Raw genomic sequence first — 15,174 nt, 5'->3', positions numbered from 1 at the left:
TCTTCTAAAGTTAGCACCTTCCAGTGGGAGAAGTCAATTTGAGGACTGGAGAAACAGCCCATTTTAGTGGAAGTAATGATGCTACAAAACAAGGCAAGCATATTTTAGAAGTAATTTCAAAGAGGGAAAGAAAACGAAAACCACTGGACTTACCTCAACAGTGTTAAACAGCAATTCAATATCACTCACAAACTCTTCAATCTTCATCGACTTTTCTTCCAGTGCTATTAGCAATTCACTTAACTGATCCTGAAATTTAAAATGTTTCAGTAACATAAGCATATTTCATAAAGATTTTACATGCAACTTATTTTAGGTGAATATTTTTGTTTTGCCATGAGCCACCATTAGAACAATTGCTAAATTAAGTTCAAGTATCTCCCTGGCTACAAAGACAAACACAGAAATAGCAACTGGAACCGACACACAATTGTTTCCAAAGCAAAAAGAGTAAGCTTAGTTCAACAAGATGCTGAGTGTCTGTACAAGCTGTTGATTGTTATGGATTCCAGTGCAGCTTTGCCAGAGGTTGAGGGTACTCAGAGCCTCATGAGGGTCCTCAAGAGATCACAGAAACAAGCCCATAAAAAGGAAGATAATGCAGGTAATTATGAGGCTAATAGATAATGCAGTGTCATGATTTTTTAAATCAGAATTTTAAAGGTATTTCCTATAAACCAGAATTTGTCAAAAACAGCAGTTGAATTGGATGTGGAAAAAAAAGCAGTCCAAGGGACAACAGGCATCAGAGACGACTCAGAACTTTTTCTTAGTCCTTCTTGACCTTTTGTGAAAGCAAGCTGGACATTTGCTCAGGTGCAATTTGTAATTTATAATTTATGAAAATACTCAGTGTTAATTACTTGGTATAAATCTAAAAGGAAGGTTAAATTCCTTTGGTAACAGCTTCCTATTATGGCAAAATTCTACAGCTAGATATGTTGAAAACTAGCATATGAGTTTCCATTAATTATAAATGTCACATTGGCCTGTAAAATTGAAAGCTCATTTTATAAATATTTAGGGTCAATCACCAAAATTCAGAGGCAAACTTCTCTTTGCCAAGATAACATGTAGAATCTGACAGGTGTCATCCATAGTTCCTTTCATTTACAGTGAAGCTACGTTTCTACAATTAAAATTCAAGCAACAAGCATTTTGCTGTCTTAATGTTTTCTTGTTAATTATACAGAAACAACAAGAAACATACAAATGCCATCTCAGAGTGACCTGAGCCCTGAGCGCTAGAAGTCATGTGAAGCCAAGCCTGTGTTGTGGTCAGATTGAATACTGGCTTCGTGTCCGTGCTCCACAGCCAGGGAGTGATATCATGGGATGTTTATTTGTGGCTTAACTGGACTCACTGCAAAGCAGGTACATTCAAAGGATGGCTGGGGTCTGTGACTTTATTACTAACTTACTGATGGCTAATTATCACTTCTAAGTCAAGCATGAATGGCCATATATAAAAGGCAACTCTGCTGTCATATACCTGCACACCATGGAGATGGTTTGTAAATACTGATATTTGAAACGGCCACATTGACTCCTCCTACTATTGTTTTCTTTTTTTTGCATATAAGTTAACATAAAAATCACATGAATACCATCCATACAAACTCTGCTGGAATTGTAGTGAATTTACACAAAATTAGTATTACCATCAACTGAACATGTGCCAGGAAAGAGACCTCATTTTTCAGACACTGCAGTGAGATTAAATAGCTGGTAACCAAAAAAGGAACATCTGTATACTTGTACATTAACAAATCTAAGATGGGAAAAATGAGACATCACATGCATGCTGTTCTCACAAGCAGAACTGCAATCTAATGAAGAATGACTTCCATAGAAATGAAAGCATTTTCACTAGTATTTCCAGCAGAGGACTATCATGAAGGGCATTTTCACCTGTCTTTTAGAGTGATACAGCTTAGAGATAGTGGGAAGAAGTAGGACTTGCGAAGCTGCTACCTGCACTGCAGCTAAAACACCATTAGCACAGATGAACATGAACTGAACAGAAAATGAGGATGCCATTTCAACAAAAGTATGTAGTGTAAACTGTGTAACTTTTCTAACATCTGTGAGCAACCAACACATGTAACTGGGACAGGGAGAACTTTATAATGATCCTGGTCCTCACATATGGAGGTTTCTGTACTTCGTGAAGTGAAACGAGCTGCTGTTACTAAAATTTTCTTTTCATGGAAACAACACTCTTCCCATTTCTCCCTCTACACATACAAACCAGAACAAACTTACACAGATAAGAAGGCTAAAAGACGGATAGTCTGGTAAAAGCTACAATATAGACAAGGTCATTCAAACTTCTGAACAAACAAAAATATCAGCTTAGCAAGCCTAGTACTGTAGAGAATATCTTAATAAGAGAGTGTCCCTTCATCATCTCTAACAGATGTTTAGGAATAGTTTTTATTTTATAAACAATGTGATTTAGCCTGTGGACTGCTCTCTGAAGCCTCTCTCCCAACAACACAGGAGGTCTGGAGAAATTAGCCTCAGTAGCTTCTTCCCTCACCCAAATTGAGTCTTACCTTCATCTTGGTTGCAGCATCATCTAGTGCTGTGACTTCATGGTCTTTATGTTCTCCAAAAAGCTTGTCAATAGCAGATATTGGGCATTTGCAGTGGTAACAATATGTGTCTGCTTGCGCTTTCTTCGGTTCTTTTTGTGGGCTCTCAACTTGAGGAACGTTTGTTGCTGATTTTTCAGGATACATCACCACAAAACCTGAATCTTCGAGCTCAACAGGTGTTCTTTGCTCTGGCTCATTAACAAATTCATAACTATCACCAGCATGATCAAAAGAGTCCCTTTCTTCAAATAATAGCTCCTCGTGTGTTAATTGAGATGATATTTCATCTTGCAAAAGTTCTTCTTGTGTAATCACATCATAGTCCATTGATACAGCGAGATCTTCATAAACATCAGGGTGGTGTTCCTCTCTTTGCATGTCTGGTTTCTCTGTTTGCTGAATGGTAGGGACACAGGAAAGATTTTCCTGAGTATACTGATCATCTTCACTGTCTTCAACAGGAGTCCTGACATATGGGACATATTTTTCCATTTGAGGAACTGCTGTTATGTCATGCTTTTCTTCCTGCTTATTACCAGCTTCTTGGTATGCAGCTCCCTGATAATCCACTACTTGACCATACGCTTGATGACTTGATTGCTCTGGCAACTCCTCAGTTGTTTCTACAGGTACATTTTCTTCTTCTCTTTGTTCAGTGGTATCAATTATTGCACCTGAAAGAATTACTTTGCTTCCAAAAGGAATGGCATGCATTGGTTTACAAATTGTTGCTTGAATGTCACTATCAACCTGGACTTTCTCTCTCTCCACAACACCCCATTCTGGCAGATCCTCAGTTCTGACACATTCAACATCACCAGACCCCTGCCTGTGTTTGTCCTCCGAACTCTGAACTGAAATTACTCCACTAAAGGACTCATCCTCTGGTATCTGGTCCTTTCGAGGCCCTATGGCCTTACTTAGAATTTCATCTTTAAGAACATATTTTTCAAAGTATACTCCTGTTCCATCATCTGTGTCTGAATTTCTACTATGGAAAGACACATTAGAATTACCACTTTCCTCATCAGAGGGAGTCTCATCCTTTGTCTTTTCTCCTACTGCTTCCGCATAGAGGTCCTTGTATAAAAATGACAGAGCAGGGGGCTCCTCTAGAAGCTCTGGATTAACTGCAGCAACAGTTGTAGGGAACAACAGAGATCGTTCTAGCACCCCTTCTTCTGAATCAAAGAGTGGGGTCCCTGGTGACTTCTGTTCATCTTCTACATTTGTAATCTTTTTACTGCTAATATCAATTGATTTCTGCAGAGGTAAAGGGTCTGGAGCATCTGCATAGGATTGCATTTTGTCTTCTCCTTTCACAGTACCATAAAAGACTTCATCCAGGTCCTCAAGTAAGGAAAACTCTTCTTCCAAAGTATCTACCTCAGCACTTTCTTTAGAAGTTGTGGCTTCTTCCACAGGTTCTTTGGGATCTTCTGTCACAGGAAACAATGAACTTGGTCTTTCAAAATGTGGCTTAATTGGGGATTTATCATCAATCAATGTATATTTTTCAAAATAGTCCATATCGGCCATACCATTCTTAGGATCCAACACTGCATTGTTCTTGTTTTCTGGCAACATGGGATTTTCTTGTTGTATTTCTCCAATTCCCTCAACATCATCATTTTTGACCAATTCTTTTAATTCATGGCTTGCAGGCTTTCCCAGCATTGAGCTTTCTGAAATTTCTGTGGTTGTTCCAGAAGCTAGGGCTCTATGGCCATCATCAGCTAATTTTCTTTTAAGTGAAGGATTTGTTTCCAAGTATTCTAATTTATCTGGCATGTGCTTACTTTCTTCTTGATCAACAGAAGAAATACATGTAGAAGCATGAATATTGAGTATTTCATAACCTTCTGAAATTATATTAAATAGATCTTTTTGTTCAGTAGTCTCTGGTGCATGCTGACTGTCTTCTACAGTACTCGCATGCTCCATTTCTTCCTCTTCTCCTCTCAGGTAATGTTCAGGCACTTCAGACACTTTGTCTAACCCCAGATGTTGCATTGCTTCCATTTTTGTAGGGTTTCCAATGCTAGTTTCACGCTCTGAAACTTTGTCTGGACCTGGATTATCTCCTGCTGGAGATCGTACATCATACCTTTGCGTTCTGTCACCAGTGTCTGAGGACATTCTGTGAGAAATTTCACTTGACTCTGAATCAGAAACTTTAAATATGTGTCTTTTGTACTTTCTAGTACCACCAACTGTAAGTTCTGTGCAGCTTCCAGCTGGGAATTTTTTTGATTCAAAATCAGAAGCTTCATTTGGAGAGAGCTGAATTCCTTGCTTGTCTTCTTCTGCAGCTCTTATTGGACTAATTGAGCAAGATTTCACCTCTTCTGCCAGCCAGCTAGCTAGCCCAAAAGGTGGAATATCTGAATTCTGCTTTTCATCAGAAGTAGAGCTAACAGACTTCATCTCTGATGAAGAAAGGCTGCCCTGTTCACCAGAATAAAGCTCAAGTTTTTGTGTCACAGTTTCATGAGCAAGATCTGATGAAACAGCTCCCGGATGCTCTAAGGATGTATGCTTTTGGTCTGCAAAATATCGTTGTATTTCATGTCTATACTCTCCTTCAGTATAAATGCCTGAAAGTATGTTAGATTGCTTTCCAAGCATGCCTACTACACCAGACAAAGATGATGGAATATTTTGTTTCTCTTCATCATCAGTGAAAGCCACTGATACTGACTTCTCATGTAGTGTATCAAAAGGTACAAGTGAATCTGATGACACTGCTTGCCCATCTGCTACAGCAGCCACCTTCAGCTCTGTGGTCACTGACCTTGGCACTGTCTGTACATCAGGCAGCATTTCTTGCTTATCCTGCTCAGTAGTGAATTTGGGGGGACTTCTTAGCTGCTCTGATGATAAATATTTTGTGTCCAACAAAAGATCTTGAGATTCTTGCTCATCTTGGTCTTGTGTGTGTGTTAGAGACATACTTTCTGACTGCACTGCCTTCAAGCTTGCTGTTTTAGGTGAACGGAGCCAAGTTTTTTGCAACTCTTTTTCATCATGTGGTGGACTTCCATGTTTACACTCTGATTGTGCAGACTGGGGAATAAGTGGTTGCATGTTTTGCTTTTCTTCTTCAGCAAGGGACTGTGTGGGAGCCATATACTCAGAGACTGGTTTTGAATAAGGTGGAATTTCTTGCTGACATGTTTCATCAGCTGAATAAAATGGAACTGAAGGTTCACATTCCAGTTTCGAAGGTACAGTTAAACATTCTTGACCTTCTAGACCTTCTGCTTTATCTGTAGAATATGATACATTTAATTGTTCAGATTGTAATTGCGTAGTTGTGTGGAAGTAATGTGGAGTCTTATCTCTCTGTGTTTCAGGTAATATTATATGTTCAGCCTCTGATGGTGCAGCCCCGGACAAATGTAGGTGATTATTTGTATTCTCTGCTTCTTTTCTTGCAAAGAACAAACTTGACTCAGGCTGGGCAGTTTCTGACTGCTCTGTTTTACAGCAGGTGTAAGATAAATTTAAGTTCTTGGGGGATGGGCCTCCAGTTACAGGTGAAGACTTTGGACTTCCTTCTGGTTTTGTTTCAGTGACAGAATGCGAAACAGCCAAAGGTACAGACATCGTTTGTTCAGTAAGAGATGAATAGAGTTGAATTTTTTGGGTCTCTGCTTCCTCAGTGGAAAAGGATATCTCTTGCTCAGTTTCCAGCTGAGAAGTTAGAGATGAAGGAGCACCAGTGTGTCGCTTCTCTGAATGCCCTGCTCTCAGAAGGGTCATTCCATGCTCGTCTGCTTTATCAGTAGGACTTAATAAACCTGATTGTTTGAAGTGCATTTGTGCAGTTCCCGGCTCTTCAGTCCTATCAAAGGTATATGATATAGAAGATGTTACTGGTTGCTCCGTTTGAACAACAGAGTACTGCAAATTCATGCACTGCAGTTCAGGTTGGGGTCCATCCCTCCCCTCCGTTTCACCCATGAAATATGTCTCTGGATGCTCCAGCTGGGCAGTTTGTGGTTGCTCTGTCTTTCCATAGGAGTACAATAAATCTGGTGGTTTCATTTCGTGAGTGTCTGCTTTGCGAAGAGAATACGACAAATCTGGATATTTTGATTTTAGTTGTTCCAGTTGCTGCTCCTCTGCTTTTCCTGTGGAATATGAAAAATCAGAAGATATGAACCCTGCTTGTGCTGTTTCCTGGTTTTCTGTTTTGCCAAGCAAATGTGACAAACCTGGTTGCACTAAGTCTAACTGTGAAGCTGGTTTCTGCTTTTCTTCACCAAAGGACTGCAAAAAGCCAGGCTGGGACATTCCCTTTTCCTCTAGAGTGCTGAAAGACTCCAAAAGCTCTGGCTGTTGCAGTACTTCTTGGGCAGGATGTAAGTTCTCTGATTTACCCACTAGATTGGATAAATCCATGTCTTCCATCTCTGGTTGTTCAACTTCCTGGTGCTCTTGTCGACCAATATAATATGACAAATCTGGATAGCTTGATTTCTGATGTGTAGGTTCTTCTCCTATTTCTCTAACAGTGTAAGGTAGCTGCGGATGTTGCAACTCTGGCAATACCATTTCTTGTTCTCTTTTGCCTGAAGAATACAACGAACCTGTATGTTCCAGTTCACCTTGCACAGTTTGCATTTCATCTGTTTTACCAAGGGCATATGTCAAATCTTGTTGCCCTAAGTCCATCTGTGTTGCTTCTTGTGACAGTGTTTTGCAAATGGAATATGATACATTTGGAAGCTCCTGCTCTGGATGTGCTGTTCCCTGCTGCTCTGTTTTTCCAGTGGGATGGGGTGTTACAGGCTGCTCTGACTTCTGTTGTGTGGCTGGTGGCTGCTCTACTTTGTCACTGGAATCTGACAAATCTGGATGCTCAATCTCTGGTTGTGCTGTTCCTCGATGTTCTGTTTTGCCAGTGAAATGCAGCAAGTCCTGATGCTCTGCTTCCACTTGAACAGTTCGTGGTTTCTCTGTCTTCCCAAGGCAAGATGATAAATCTAGTTGTCCTAACCCAAGTTGTGTGGTTTCTTGTTGCTGTGTTTTATCAGCGGAATATGATAAATCTGAATGCTCCAACTCTTGTTTTGCCATTTCTTGTTGCTCTTTTTTGCCAGAGGAATACAAGAAGTCTGGGAATTCCCCTTCCGGTAGGGCCCTGTTGGGTTGCTTTGCTGTGCAGGGAGAACTTGAAAACATTGGCTGTTCCAATTTCAGTCGTGCTGTTTCCTCTGGGTGTAATGTATAGCTTCCTCTCTCCTGTTTGACCTCTGGTTGTGTATTTTGTTTTTCTTCACTAACGGAAGAGGACAAATCAGGGTGCAGTACTTTGCCCACGGCATCTGTGACATCTGGGTGTTCGGGTTCCAATGGGGCACCCCATGATGGCTTTGTTTTGACAAAAGAATGCAACAAATTCTGTTCTTTCAGGTCTGGCTGTGTTGCTTTATGAGGTTCTGCTGGGCCAACAGAGAATGACAAATCTGCATATTCTGATTTTGCTTGGGAATGCCGCAGTCCTTCTGTTTTCCCAGAAGAGCACCGCAGCTCAGGGTGTTCTGCCTGCATTCCTGAACTTTCGCATTGCTCCTCTTTGCTAAGCAATGATGAAAAATTGCCTGGCTGTTCCCCCTCTGGTTGAATCTTTTCTTGTTGCTGTACTATGCCAGTGGAATGCAATAAATCCGGATACTCCAAATCCACTTCAGCAATTTGAGGTTGCTGTGTTTCACCAATTGAGCACGATAAATCCATTATTTCTGCCTCTGGTTGTATGATTTCCTGGTGTTCTAATCTGCCAGCAAATACATCTGAATAGTTTGATTTCTCATGTGCAGTTTCCTGTTCTGCTTCACCAACAGAATAAGATAACTGTGAATGTCCCAATTCTGGCTGTGCTTTCTCTCCTCGTGCATTTTTTTTGAAAGAATGCAAGAAACCTGCCTGCTCTTCTTGAGCTGTGCGTGCTTGTTCTGTTTTGCCAAGCCAAGATGATAGATCTGATTTTCCTAACGCCAGTTGTGTAGTTTCTTGTGTCTGTGTTTTGTCAATGGAATATGGTAAATCAGGATGCTTTGGCTCTGGTTTTGTCACTTCTCTTTGCTCCACTTTTCCACTATGAGATGATGCATCTGGAGCTCCTAGTTTATCTTCTGCAGTTTGTGGATGCTCTGCTTTGCTGACAGACTGTCCCTCATCAGGACATCCCATGGCTATGTGCTCCATCCCTGGCTGCCCCACTTTGTCAGCAGGGGATGCCGAGTCTGCGTGGCCCAGGTCCAGCTGGGCAGGTGGGAGCTGCTCTGTTTTGTCACAAACACACAAAGCATCTGGCTGTTCCAACCCCAGCCGGGTGGTTTCCTGCACTTCGTCAAGGGAACATGCTAGACCAGGGTGTTCAGGTTTCAGCTGCGCAGTTTGCACTCCTGCTTTGAAAACTGAATTAGGCAAGTCAAGATGTCCCTGCCCTGGTTCTGCCATTCCTTCTTCTTCTTCTGCCATACCCACAGGATGGGCCAAATGTGGAATTTCCCCTTCTGGCTGAACTGTTTTCTGTTCTGCTGTTCCAAAGCGGTAAGTCTGCTCCATTTCGTGTTGTACTCTTCGTTGCACCCCTGCGTTGTCCAGAGGATATATCACATCGGGATGTTCTCCCTCTAGTGAGGCCATTTGATCGTTCAGCCTGTCAGTGGAAAAAGATAAGCCTGGTTCTTCCGAATCCTCCTGGACTTGTTTTAATTTCTCTGTTTTACCAGGAGAATGTAATAACTTTTCTTGCTCTAACTGCTGTTTTGTGGTTTGCTGCTGCTTTTCTCTGCTGACAGAAATTTTTCTCTGTTTCTGATCCAACAGTGCTACTTCTTGTTGATTTGTCTCATTGGTGGAATGTGACAAATCAGGATGCGTCACTTCCCATGGTGCAACTTCCAGCTCATTTACTTTGCCAGGGGAGTATGTCAAATCTGGATGTTTCGAATCTATTTGTGCCATTGCTGGAGAAGCTCTTTTTCTGGCCACTTTAGGCAATTCTTGATGTTTAGACTCAAACTCTTGAGTTGCTTGTTCTTTGGCTTTACCAAAAGAAAACGATAAATCCAGATATTTAGAATCCAACTGTGAAGTTTCTTGGTGGTTTTTTTGGCCATAAGTACATGACAAATTTGGGTATTTAGATTCCGCTTCCACACTTTCATCTTGTGCTGCTTCACCCAGGGTTCCTGGTGAATCCAAATGTTCTGATTGTTGTTGTGTTTCTCCCATGGAGTATGAGAGCTCTGGATGTCCCAACTCTGGCTCTATGATGTTGCCTGGTTTTGCTTCAGCAGTGTCACATGAAAAATCTGGATGTTCCTTCACCAGTGGTGCAGGTTCTTGTTGCTTCAAACGAAATGGTAAGGTTGGATGTTTCAATGTTTTCTGTTGTTCAGCTTCATGAAAGGAATATGACAAACCTGGGTATTCTGAACTCACTTCCATTTCCAGTGGAGCTTCTTTTCCACTGGTAGATGGCAAAAGTGTTTGCTCCAGCTCTAGATGTACTATTTCTTGTTGCTTTGTTTCGCCAGCAAAACCTGGAAGAAATGGTTGCTCTGATTTGTGTTGTGTCATTTCCTCCTGCATTTCTGTACTTAGACAAAATACCTGTCCTGGATACGCTGGCTCTGTTTGCATTTGTTCTTGCATTGGTTCACTGAAAGAATATGGCAAAGATGGATGCACTAACTGTTGTTGAGCTATTTCTTGCTGTGCCACATCAGTTTGGTCTGTGACCTGTGGCTCTCCTTTCCCCGAGGTTTCTGAAAAATCTGAATACTCCATTTTCATAGCTTTTTGTTGTGCTGTTTCCTGCTGTTCCAGATCTTGTTGTACTGTATCTTGTTGTTCCATTCTGCCAGAGGAATATGATATATCTGGCTGGGCCACATCCAGTGGTTCTGGTTCCTGTTGCTGACTACCAGCAATGGAACAGGACGGAAGCAACTGCTTCTGCTCCATTTGTGCCATTTCCCAGTGCTTTGCTCTGTCAACTGAGCCTAAGGAGCCAAAAATCCCTGATTCCACGCCTTCTCGCATTACTTCTCCAGTGATAAATGAGAAATCCTTATTTTCTGAAGCTAGTTGTACATTTTCAAGTTGCTCTGCTTCACTAATGAAACATGATGGCTCTGGACCTTCTAAGTCTCTTTTTACAGCTTCTTGTGCTGTTTCTCTGTGGGAATATAGTGAATCTGCTTGTTCCAACTTTGGTTGCAGTATTTCCTGTTGTTCTCTTTTGTCAGTGGAGCATAATGTCTCTGGCTGTTCTGCCCTCAGCTGTGAGGTTTTATGTTGCTGTAGTGTTTCAGCAGAATATGACAAAAATGAGTGCTCTGACTGCAGCTGAGTAGTTTCTCCTTGCACTCCCTCAGCACAGGAATACAGCTTACCTCCAGGTTGTGAAACCTGCTGTACAGGCTGCAGCTGTTCTCCTTTGTCACCAAAATATGACATAAGAGAATTGTCCAAATCTGCTTGTGCAAATTCTTGCTGCTTTGTTTTGTTTGTGCGATATGGTAAATCTGAACATGGTGTTTCCAGATACCCAGTCTGCTGTGTCTCAGCTCTGCTAGTGGAATCAGATATACCGGGAGGTACCAATTTGAGTTCCGTAGCACTTACTTTCTCTACTACTTCCATCCAACATGATAAATCTGAAGATACAGGTGCAAGCTGTGCTGTATCTTCTTGCTCTGCTTCTTCAGGGAAATAAGACTCTGCCTGTTCCACTTCAAAAGGAACAGATTTCTGTTTTTCTGTCTCTTCCCTGGAAAATAAAAATTCCTGATGTTCCATTTCCAGCTGTGCACTTTCTGATTCCTCCACTTCTTCCCTGGATAAAGAAAAGTCTGGATGCTCCATCTCCAGCTGTACACTCTCAGATTCTGCCATTTTTTCTCTGCAATATGTTAAATCTGGGTGCTCCATCTTCAGTTGTACACTTTCTGATTCTACAGGTTCTTTTTTGGAATATGAGTAATCTGGGTGCTCTGTCTCCAACTGTGCACTTTCTGATTCCTCCGCTTCTTCCCTGGAAAAAGAAAAGTCTGGATGCTCCATTTCCAGCTGTGCACTCACTGATTCTTCTGTTTCTTTTGTGGAAAAAAATTCTGGATGCTCTTTCTCCAGTTGTGAACTCTCCAATTCCACTGTTTCTTCCCTGGAATACGAGAAATCTGGATGCTTCGTCTCCAGCTGGGCACTCTCAAGTTCCTCCATTACTTCCCTGGCGTATGAGAAATCGGGCTGTTCTATCTCCAGTTCGGCACTCTTTGATTCCTTTGTTTCTTTCCTGGAAAAAAGCAATTCTGGATTTTCTGTCTTCAGTTTTGTACTCTCTGATACCTCTGCTTCTTCCCTGGAATACGAGAAATCTGGATGCTCGGTCTCCAGCTGGGCACTCTCAAATTCCTCCATTTCTTCCCTGGCATATGAGAAATCGGGCTGTTCTATCTCCAGTTCGGCACTCTTTGATTCCTTTGTTTCTTTCCTGGAAAAAAGCAATTCTGGATTTTCTGTCTTCAGTTTTGTACTCTCTGATACCTCTGCTTCTTCCCTGGAATACGAGAAATCTGGATGCTCGGTCTCCAGCTGGGCACTCTTTAATTCCTCCATTTCTTCCCTGGCATATGAGAAATCGGGATGTTCTGTCTCTAGTTGGGCACTTCCTCGTTCCTCCATTTCTTCCCTGGAAAAAGAAAAGTCGGGATGCTCCATCTCCAGCTGTGCAGCCTCCAATTCATCTGTTTCTTCCCCAGAAAAAGAGAAGTCTGGATGGCCTTTCTCCACCTGTGTTCTCTCTGATTCCTCAGTTTGTTTGCTGGAGTATAAGTCTAGATGCTCCATCTCCATTTGCACTCTCTCTGCTTGTTTGTTATTTTTGATGGAAAAGTCAGAGTGATCCAAATCTACTGCTTTACTTATAGCTGAAGTTTTCTGACATTCTTGTGTTTCTGTGCGAATAGGATATGAAATGCTGAAGTATTTAGAATCTATATTTTCAGGAATAGGTGAATTTAGTTTAATTCCGTGCTCCTCTGTTTCCTGAAGGGAGAAGGAAAGGTCTCGTTTAGACTCTGTTTTTTTCTCTAAGTGAACATTTTGTGTTTCTGGTGGTGGGGTCTTCTGAACCTGTTTTTCTTCAGCACAGTAGAATAGACCTGAAGGCTCAGTTTCTGACAGAGCAGTTGTTGATAAGTGACACTGAGTTTCTTGCTTCTCTGTTTCACCTACAGAATGTGGTAAAAGCACCTGTGCAGATTGAGTTTGTGCAGTTTCTGGTGACTGAGGAATAATATCCTCCTGTATTGTTTCAGATAGAGTGGAATATTTGGGCTTAGCTGATGGTGCACTAGGTAAATAAGACTCAACTGCTGCCTTCCATGCTTCCCTCTCAGAAAGTTCTGACACAGAAGCTGTAGGCAAAATAGGCTGGGTACTTTGCCTACCTAATTCGTCAACAGTATCTGCTGAAACAGACTGAGGTGCAGAATTAGGTTGAATTTTCTGCTCCTTCTGTTCATCCAGCAGACCTGAAGCTGTCAGCAGGCACTGGTCTGATTTCTTGTTTGCAGTTTCAGCTGATGGAACTGGCACTTGTGTCTCTGATTTATCATCAGACTCCAATAAAATGGAGGTTGATTGCTCTGCTATGGATGTTTTGGTTGCAGGTGAATAACTTTGCTGCTTCCTGGCTTCTTCAGGAGGGCAGGACTTCAATGACTGCCCCGATACCTGATCTGAAGTCTCCAGAAGAGACTGGCTGTCTTTTCTTTCTTCACGTTTAAGAGTTGTTTCTGCATCAAAGCTTGAAAATCTGCTTGGTTTACCTTTCATTTTAATGGGTTTAATATTTTCAGATGACACATCATCTGTATTCGTGAGCTGCTCTTTAAGAGGTGTTGATGGTGAAGAATAACTTTGATTTGAATGTGCTGCGAGTTGCTGTCTTTGCTTCTTTCTTCTCTCAGATGGTGTTTCAAGATTTCTACTTCTTACTGTTTGGAAAAGTTTTGGATGTGTTGCTTCTGAAAGTGAACTGAACTTCTGCAATTTTTCTTTTACTGATGTTTCAAGCAGTGCTTCAGAATCTCCTGAAATTGAGATACTTCTCTGAATTCTGATTTTCTCCAATGCTTCAGGGGCTAGCCCAGTCCCTCCAAAAATTGAGTTGAACAGCTGGATTCTAGCTTGTACTGGTCCTCCAAGGATCGGCCCTACTTTTCTCAGCCTGCTCTCTCTAAATATTGATCTTATCGGAGCACGTTTGACTGGCTCTTCTGCAATGTTCTCTAGATCTTCTTTGTCCTCCAGCATTTCCTCATCTGTGTCTTGCGCTTCCACCTGTTCAACATTCAACATGGAGGCCTGCACAGCCCCTAGAACAGTTCTTTGTTCTTGCCTCTGCATTCCAGAAGAGTCACGTTTTTTATTGCCCTGGCCTCTCTTCAGGCTTGTAGCCATTGGCACCCTATTTGAAGGTCTGCGCTTCCTTTTCCGAACAATCTTACCTTCATCCATAATAAAGATAACTTTTCCTGGAGGAGAACCTACTGGTGAACTTTCCATACTGTAAAGATCAGAAGTTGTGCTAGTTTCAGAGGTCCAGGGAGTAGAACATCTGCTCGAGCTTGTTTCCCAGGTTATCCCACTGTCTTCACTTTGAACTGTTACCATAGAAAAGGAAGGATTAGTCATGATGTACTGCAGCTTGGGTTTCACATCTTCACTTTGGATAAGATCTTTCAAACTAAAAACAAAAAGAACAACAGAAAAAAAGTGCCATAAACTCACACAACAAATTAAATTAATGCAGTAATATCTAAATTTTTGCATTAAAGCAAAAATACTTTTCAAAGTTGTAAAAATACTACATGTGTACAAATTTTGAAACAGCTTGTATTTCATAGGCAAAGCCATATTTCATCTGACAACTCTGTTTTAGATAAATTTTTGTAAAGTTGCATGTTGCGAGGTTAGTTCAATGAAGGGGAGGCGTTTACATGCTATTGATAATGCAGGAAAAACAGTCTTTGGTCTGACCTTGTTCTGCCAGTGTGAGATGGAGCTGATTCTGGGGCTATTTGCACGTCCCTGATTATCACACAGTATAATTTAAACCTTGCATTAAACAGTTCAAAGATACCGTCAGTGTTTTAATAGCACTCACACTTGCTTTGCCCAAGTGTAAATGATTATACAATGCTCAGAGGAGCAGAGAATCTATCTGTTAGTTTGTTACTGTCCTCTCATATGTTTCATCCTCTAAGCACTTTAGATATTTAACAAAGTAATTTAGAATACATTCACCAATAAAAATATACAGAGCCCTCCCCAAATGAAACAATGTGTCATAAAGCTAACTTCAAACCTTATGATATGCAATCAGTACACTATGATATGCTGTAATTAAATATCTCTGAGGTAAAAAAAAGGCTGGAGAAACGTTTTCTGGGAAGCTGCAGAAAAAAACCCTGTCGTAGAAATGAGAGTGTAAAGAATAGCAAAAGCAATTAAAAGACATACTAGTTTTCTAAACTATTTTTAA

At 41.3% G+C, this 15,174-nt stretch overlaps 1 protein-coding gene across 3 annotated transcripts in view; it reads right to left on the bottom strand.

Moving 5' to 3' along the window:
- The window catches only part of CMYA5 (cardiomyopathy associated 5), a 48,531-nt gene that overhangs the window by 26,215 nt on the left and 7,142 nt on the right, over nucleotides 1–15,174 (bottom strand). For 2 of the 3 annotated variants that reach the window (XM_075410559.1, XM_075410560.1), the window contains exons 2-3: nucleotides 2,559–14,376; nucleotides 154–249 (exon numbers count right to left, since the gene is read on the bottom strand). In XM_075410559.1, the coding sequence (XP_075266674.1) occupies nucleotides 154–249; nucleotides 2,559–14,376 (11,914 nt within the window). The remainder of the gene's footprint in view (nucleotides 1–153; nucleotides 250–2,558; nucleotides 14,377–15,174) is intronic. The other variant, XM_075410561.1, reaches the window with a different exon arrangement.

This window comes from Opisthocomus hoazin, chromosome Z (assembly GCF_030867145.1).
Source record: "Opisthocomus hoazin isolate bOpiHoa1 chromosome Z, bOpiHoa1.hap1, whole genome shotgun sequence".
NCBI lineage: Eukaryota > Metazoa > Chordata > Aves > Opisthocomiformes > Opisthocomidae > Opisthocomus > Opisthocomus hoazin.
This window is presented reverse-complemented; position numbering and strand designations above follow the sequence as displayed.